This window comes from Asparagus officinalis, chromosome 1 (genome assembly GCF_001876935.1).
Source record: "Asparagus officinalis chromosome 1, Aspof.V1, whole genome shotgun sequence".
NCBI lineage: Eukaryota > Viridiplantae > Streptophyta > Magnoliopsida > Asparagales > Asparagaceae > Asparagus > Asparagus officinalis.
Window position 1 is genome coordinate 92,113,593 of NC_033794.1, and position 8,107 is coordinate 92,121,699.

At 35.2% G+C, this 8,107-nt stretch overlaps 1 protein-coding gene across 2 annotated transcripts; it reads right to left on the reverse strand.

Moving 5' to 3' along the window:
* Window positions 531–6,375, reverse strand: LOC109828085 (beta-galactosidase). 2 transcript variants are annotated; one of them, XM_020395124.1, is made up of 19 exons: window positions 6,071–6,375; window positions 5,885–5,980; window positions 5,687–5,799; window positions 5,529–5,595; window positions 5,361–5,453; window positions 5,135–5,278; window positions 4,519–4,607; window positions 4,339–4,444; window positions 4,139–4,226; window positions 3,661–3,779; window positions 3,404–3,565; window positions 2,724–2,893; window positions 2,525–2,634; window positions 2,314–2,423; window positions 2,097–2,207; window positions 1,920–2,021; window positions 1,627–1,832; window positions 1,224–1,542; window positions 531–1,123 (listed from the first exon to the last, which is right to left on the reverse strand). In XM_020395124.1, the coding sequence occupies exons 1-19, from the start codon at window positions 6,236–6,238 to the stop codon at window positions 998–1,000; spliced, it is 2,499 nt and encodes an 832-aa protein (XP_020250713.1). In that variant the 5' UTR covers window positions 6,239–6,375; the 3' UTR covers window positions 531–997. The 2 variants fall into 2 exon arrangements, with proteins under 2 accessions (XP_020250713.1, XP_020250721.1); XM_020395132.1 differs by having other exon boundaries at window positions 531–1,108; window positions 6,071–6,369.

Genomic DNA, 8,107 nt, shown 5'->3' on the forward strand with positions numbered 1-8,107 from the left:
GGTTCCTTCTGCTTCTCCTTGCCAAAAATGAGATTAATTTGTGCATCATTAAGCTATTGGACCTATTCACATTTAAGCTTACGAGCTACCTGATAATACACGAATGAGCATACGACGCGTGTATTTTGGACAGTGGGTCCATGAATCAGCAGTTACTGAAGGGAACTAAAGAACCAAGAGTTTTGTGTTTGAAATTACTACATTTACAGACAAAAGAAAGAACCTCCGCAGATAAACCAGAAAAAATTAAGAAGAATCATAAGTTTCACCTAAAATTTTACCAAGTTCAGGGCAAAGGCTATAATTTTGTCAAATACAAGAGACTAGACCAAGAGTAAAAATCCAACCAAACAACCTTCCTATGTTAATACTGTCACCTGCCCGAAAACTGAAATCTCAAAGCCCCCACATACTTGAAAGTCAACAACACCATGTTTATTAATTAGTTAGATAGTCCTCATCGGCTTAAACCATATTAGATCTTGCTTTCAGTTGTAAAGATGTAACTAATTATACAAGGTTTAACATCATTTTCCAATCACAAATGTCATTTTCCAATTAAAACAATTTCGGGTATAGTATTTGTATATAACATCACAACTTGGGTTTCTTACAAGAACAAAAAGAAAGCAATTTCAAACCTTACACAAGCCTAATTGGATCTACCATAAGTAGCTAAAACCTTGCAAGCCTAGGATTTGTCCTTAGACTTGATGATTGCTTCTATTTTCACATACAACATTACAACGTAACATATGCAGAGCCAATCTAAACCCTGCCTCATATTCCACCCCCTCCATTTATTCCCCCCTACGCCAAATAGAAAAGAGGTGTAAAAAGCAGCCAATCTATGTACATTGACACCTTCACCAATTTCGAAATAAACAGAGTTGCCTCAATTTCTGAAAACTATTTGTTTCCGATTGAGGTATAACTTAACTCTGTACTGAGAGATGTATATATAGCAAAGGAAAATGCAAAGATTGTCGTGGGAAAATCATTCACAAATGGCTTCAACCGCAAGTTTCTTCATAGTTCCAGGGCAAGGATCTCCTCCGAAGACTTCAGGAGCAACATTTACAGAGCAAAATTCTTGACCGACACAATTCTGCATTAGACCCTCCTGTGTTAAAATTCTGCATTAAACTCCTCAACGAAGGAAGATACTTTTTTTAATTTTTTAATTTTTATTTTTTGTTAGGGGTGTGAATTTTAAATTTTACCTGCTCAAAAGCATCATAAGATTTGTGCGCATGGCAGCTGCCTTCTGAGAAGCTTCCACAAGTGCCTTGAGGAGTACCAAAGCTAGCAAACTTTATCTTAGACATTTTTTGGCCGGGATCGCAAGATAAATGAACCTTCGGTCTGCCATAAGCCTTGGTACGCCAGTTATCCATCGTAGGCTGCAACTCTTCAACTTCAGCACAAACACTCGCTACTGATCTTTTCACCATAGAAATCCCAGTAGGATCACCGCCCCATTCTTCCAACACAACGAGAAAGTTCCCCGTTGGGCTTAGCCAAGAACGAGGAACATGATACCTGAAAAATTAGTCAAAAAAATACTTTAATTGGTTTCGTTAGCAAAAATTAAAAAGAATTTTGATGTTAAGTTAGGTTTTTTACCATCGTTGTGAGGCCTCTCCGCAATTACTTAAGCATTTCTTCTCATTGTAAGTTCCGCGGTAATCACAACTGCCACAAGAACCAGAAGCTTTATAGGCAGGCCAATATCGGCCAATACTTTGTCCATTTATCCAAATTTGCCCTTTTCCCATGGTGTTCATATCTAAAGCCAACGGTTCATTACCCGGTGGTGCGTTGAAGAATGTCTACAGAGAAAAGTAAACTCAATTTAGCTTACATTTTTATGAACAATAAAATGAGTTTCCTTAAAGAGTTTAATTTGTCTTGATCACCTTATACCAGGTTAGGGGCTGCTTTTGAGAAGCTTCTCCCCATTCAACGTTTGAACTTCCAGTGAGTGAGTGAAGACTTAGAGTTTCTCCGTGCAAACCAATCTGTTATCACCATTAAAACTATTGAGCTTTCCGGATATAATTATAATTATGAAAGCAAATTGAATAAAAGCTCACTTGATAAGTCCATTTCTGCAGTGAAAGATCTCTCTTTCCTTCATTAAGACCGGTTAATGTCACTGGACCAAGCACTCCTGTGTTCCAAGTCTCGAAATGGTTTCCTACATTCTGAAATAAATTTGATGATTAAATTTCAGATTTGATGACTAAGATCACATATCAACTATTTTAAAATAACAACTATAAAGAAGCATAAAGAACAAATAAAACATACAGGCAGCCCAACAGATACACTCAAAATAGAGATTTTGTTGCTGCCTGCCCACAACTTTGCACTCCCACTATATGTCAGTTTTGGATTATCCAGACTACCATACGCCGTTCCTACAAAAAGGAAAAAATAACAACAAAAAATCAGAGAAAACTGAAGATTTGCATAGAAACAAGCCCAAAATTTCAAATTCAAAATAATACAATAAACTGACCGCTAAGTTGTCCATTGATGAACACATGCACAGCATGACCAGCTGACATCACTGTGAGATACGGATATTTCCCAGTCTTTAGAAATTCTTCGTTTTTGGCTATGTCAACACTGCAATTATGAATTAATAAGATTCTAAAGTTACTTTTCAAACAGAAAAGGACTAAACAAGACATATTGTTCACTGTTCAGATACTCACTATGTAGTGTACCACAAATAATCTGAACGATCCCACGTTGTACTTAACTGCTCTACCAATCCATCCTTTGTGAATGTATTATCATTTAAGGCATCAGTATCTTCAGTATATGCTTTCCAAGAAAACCCACCAAGATATTGCATTTTCATAGTTGTGGTTTGAGCTCCTACCTGTATATTATGCACGAGATGTTTAAAGAATCGATCAAAAAGTTAAGGGTGTTTTTCGATGTTAGTCTAATCTTTAATATTTTGAAATTAGTCCCTCAAATCAATGAATTTCCTATTCAGTCATCCGATTCTTAAGTTATTTGAAATTAGTTACTCAAATCAATGAAATTGGAATGAGGTCCCCCAATTCTTAAATTAATTTGAAATTAATCCCTCCAATCAATGACAGAAGTAGCCATTAGAGGGATGAATTTGAAACAACTTAAGAATTAAGGGACATAATAGCAATTTCAATGATTCGAGGGACATAGCAATTTCAATGTTCTGAGGGACTAGTTTCAAAATAGCTTAAGAACTAGGGGACATCGCAATTTCAATGATTTGAGGGACTAATTTCGAAATATGAAAGATTTAAGGGACTAATATTTGAAAAAAATCCAAAAGTTAAAAAATTATAGAAATTAACAGAGAGATATGCAGCAATAAAGTTGTTTATATTGTTTATCTCACCCTTGCAGTGTTAAAAACTGTAGTTTTGCAGTCGGGAAGGATGCTGACAGACCACGGAGGAAGATTATAGTGCATGCCGTTGAAAGTGACTGTCGCATAATACCGCGAATTAAAATTGGCAAGAAACGCTGCGCAAGACGATTTTGACCTGTACACGTAAGACTACACAAAGCACCACCAAAATATTAGTTTTTTTTTATAATTTGAAGACTTCTATGATGAATTACCATAAAAGTATACAAAAGGGAGAAGTAAACCTCTTGATTTTGCCCAAGTGATGTAATTGTCGGTTCACCAGAAACCAAAGCAGGTTCACATAGTTTGATTGCTTTATGTAGATCTCTCAAATGACCCCATTTCGGTTGCCTTAGTAGACCTATATAATTAAGGGAAAAATTATATCATATGGTGAATGTTTTACTTTTGATACTTCGTTAATGTCGAATATGAGCTTCAATTGGTTCTACAATTTGATGTTTCAGTTCTGGATACACTAAGAAGAAAAATTTTAGCTATTGGAGAAACTATCATGACACTTGTTTGAATACGTTACTATGTTCTTTGTTTGATCCCAAATATTAAGGATGTAGGATGCATTATGCAGATGTTTCTCTATTTGCAACTCCTACCAAATTCATATCGATTTGGAGACAAGTGGCGGGTAAACTGATAAAAGAACAATTCAGAAATAACTAAAAATTGACATCATAAACGAGTAAGATTTTAGATATATACCATATTCATCAATTGGAGCATCATAGTCATAGCTAGTTGAGATAAAAGGACCTCCAGCTGTCCGGCCAAAATTAGTTCCTCCATGATACTGAAAAAGATTATAAATACACCACATTCAATCATATTAGAGCATAAACTACTTCCAGAGCAATAAAGTGAATGTTCTTTATTGACTATATATAGATATCAGCACTCCTTACCATATAATAATTAATAAAAGATCCACCTTTCTGTATAAACCTTGCAACAGCAAAGGCCATGTCCTCTGCTGGTCTTTGTGGTACTGCACCACCAAACCCAGTGAACCTGAATCATATAAAAGCACATTAATCAACTGAAACTTTCGATGCCTTTGTTAATAAGGAGAAATATTTTTATACCAGCCAGTCCAAGCCTCAGTCCACATCTTGGGCTTGTTATCCTTATTCGGAGAGAAATAATCGCAGTAAAAACCATTGCAAGTGTTAATCTGCCAAGGTAAAAGACCCAAATTACAGTTACAAAACAATTGTAAATAGAATCTCGACAAAAGGTCGCAGGGTCATAATCAAAATCTATACATTTTCCCACAGAGGAGTGAGAACATTAGATATGACAACAGAAATCCAGCACATAACTCATGTTGGTTAAGGGTCAAAGTGACCAACAGAAAGTGATGCCTGAACAAAATAAGCAGCTATAGGAATGTGACCGTAACATGCAATAAAAAGTAGCAACAGGTCAGAATGAGCAATTTTTTCCAGGATTAATTGCACATTGACCCCTGGGTTAAATTTTTGACTCTTTTACCCTTAGATAAACTCACTAATTTCACTCAGGGGCAATATATACCAAAATTTCGCCCAGGGCAAAATAAAAAGGACGAACGGGTATATTTGCAACTATGGAACTACAAAGGGAGTAATTTCAAAAGAACGATAGTACAGGGGGTATATGTGTAATTAGCCTTTTTATCAAATTAAATGGAAGAATAAAGAGAGAGGAAGCTCAACATACAACTGGATCAGGAGCATCATCTTGCTTGCACATAACCCATGGAACTCCAGTGTTGAGCCCAACTGCCATTTTCGCTGCCCAATTCGTGTATGATTTACCCGCAGCTCCGTCGTAGTACTCAACAGGACCATACTCATTCTCAATCTTATCAAATTCAATAAAACAACATAAGTTCCTGAACAAAATTGATTACGTATATCAATTGAGATAAGAATGGATGCTATACCTGAGAGAGGATAATAGGACCACCTTGTGTTTCATACAAGCCTTCAGCTTTCATCATTGATACGATTTTTTCTGTAAATTTCCCCATTGCAGCCTACATCAAAATAAATTTAAACATCAATATTTTGCCAGACGAGCAGATTTTGTGCATTCAACTAAATATTCTGACCTTGAAAGGTCCATTGTCAGTTCTGAAATGAATCCCAGGAACATATTTTAGCCAAACTGGGAAGCCCCTGTTAATCAAAATGCATAAAATCAAGAAAAATTCATACTAAATCAAAATGGGTATTAATGAAAAAAAATCAAAAAAGTTTAAAATTTTACCCAAAATTCCATTCAGCGCAAACATAAGGGCCAATGCGGAGGTGAGCATAAAGACCAGCCTGCTTCACAAGCTTGAGGAAGCGAACCAGATCATATCTCCCACCAAAATAATACTACCAAAAAAACCCAAAACAAATAAGAAAGGTGCAAACAAAACCCACCGCAACAAATCATAAAACTTTTTATCTTTTTGCGTACTTGGCCAGGAGAAGGCTCATGCCCATTCCAGAAAACATAGGTCTGTATAACATCCAAGCCCCCATCTTTAGCCTTTTGGATGAGATCAGGCCACATCTGAACGCAACCCAAATCAACAAAATCAACATAGGCCCCAAAAAATTAAATTTTTTTAATAAATGAGAGAGACCCATAATGTGCATTGACCTCAGGAGTGCTTCTAGGATAATGAATGGAGCCAGAGATGAGGATTCTTCTCTGCCCATTGATGATAACTGACTTGTGATCATAGGTGACGGATGCGGTCACCGCGGGTGGTGACCATACCGCAGCCAGCAGAGCCACCATTAGCATTAAGACCAACTTGAGAGCCATTTGCTCAGAGAGAGGAGAGCAAAGGTTCAAAGCTGGTTCTTTTTTCTTTCAAAAGAATGCAATTTTTTTTTGCACTTGGGTTTATTTTGAGGCTTCTTTATTATTGTACTTTGACTGCTAGAGTAAGTAATTGCAGATGGTGTTATTTTGAGAAAACTGGTTGAATATATATAAGGGAGGGATTTGGGATGTGGGTCCTACTAAAAGTGTGGGCCTTGGAAGAGCTTAGTGCTTATGTGGAACGCTCATCTATTTATAAATTTTCATTTTTATTTTATTGTTTTATTTTATTTTATTTTATTTCTTTTGTGTGATTGTAGTTGGGAAGAAAAGTAGGGAATTTTTAGATGGAGATACTAGAAAGGGTCTGTTAGTTTGTAGTTGAGAATTTAAGTGAGCAAGTGGTTCTTTGTTGTGGAAGTTGTGTTAATTGTCTTTTTGACTTCACTTTTAAGCTTTATTTTCTTACTTTGGTAGAAATACGAAAAAAATTTAGGAACTTTTTTGTGACATTCTTTGAAAGCATTATATTTTTAAACATGTCAAATGATTCCACTTTTAAAATTCAATTTCTATGTTATGATTTTTTCCACGTCCTTCATTTCATCTAATTATATTTCAATATACATCATAAAGACATTCGAATCCTAAATAAGAGACGTATGAAATATCATAATCCAATTTTATACTTTTTCTTCCAAAGCTAGAATGTCACTCTGACCATTACTTGCTCAAATAAATTTGAAAATAAGAAATATCTACATTTTTAGACCCTTTTTTTAAACTTTTGTTATGTCACAATCTACGAGAAGGAATTCTTATTACATAGTTTTGAATTTTTTTTTTTTTTTTTTTTTGCAAGGCAGACATTACTGTATTTTCTTCTCTCGAAATTTGCACAATAAAGTGGATGCATTGGACAAATTATCTGCACTTTCTGTCCATCCCAGGTCTCTAGGGCTCACGAAACCGTATCAAAAACTTCAAAAGTTTGAAAACTCGTGTCCTCAAGTTCCTAAAAGACATATTTCCCCAATCTTACATATAACTCCAACCGCTAAATCAAAGTGCCAACTCCAGTAACTACAATTGATGAACATTTGCGTGCAAGAAACAAACCATTAAACTAAAACGCTTTGTCTTCATTGATCATCTTTATCAATCGAAGGATCGAAAGAAGTCATGTTAAATGACGAAAGTACCCTTGCGATAAGAACTCGGACGCGGCAAGCAGCGGGTTATTAGCTTCACCCGTGAGCTGGTCCCGATTGTACCCGCGTTACTTTTGGATTGGCATTTATTCTATGACCTAAGCTAGATTTGGCCCTAGATTGCGAATTATAGATTTTGGTGGAGTGGGTGAAATGATAATAAGTTTTTTCCCCCTTTTTTGAAATAAGGTAGTCAGTAGTGGTTTAAGCAGGTCGAATAAAAAATAGGCTAAATTGAACAAAAATATCATAAAGTTTGCTATTTTGATAATTAAATATCACAATGTTGTATTTTGATATAAAAAAAATATCATAAAGTTTTTAAATTTTGCATGTTATTATCATTTATCATGCAAATGTGGAAACTTTCACTCAAATGTCTCTCGATGCAAAAGTGAAAATTGTATGATGCCTCACTCAAATCTTTCATGGAGAATTTGTTAGACAATCATAATTTAATAGTTAATAACATTCCAATATCACTCAGATAGCTCAGAAGTATTTGATAAAAGTTAGTTTTTTAGTTAGATTATTTAATAAAATATTTCATGGAGAATTTATTAGACAAACATAATTTTTTGTATTTTTTAAGACTTTTCGGAGGTTGTTTGTAAAATTTGAATAGTTGGTGGTAGTTTCAGATTGTTCAAATGGGTGA

What these genes read in the sequence shown, in the direction of transcription:
- LOC109828085 (XM_020395124.1), bottom strand. Translation starts at nt 6,238, where the DNA reads ATGGCTCTCAAGTTGGTCTTAATGCTAATGGTGGCTCTGCTGGCTGCG. An exon ending in CAGTTTTTAACACTGCAAGG is followed by an intron (nt 2,894 to 3,403) that starts GTGAGATAAACA and finishes CATAATATACAG; the next exon opens with GTAGGAGCTCAAACCACAAC. An exon ending in CATCAATGGACAACTTAGCG is followed by an intron (nt 2,424 to 2,524) that starts GTCAGTTTATTG and finishes TCCTTTTTGTAG; the next exon opens with GAACGGCGTATGGTAGTCTG.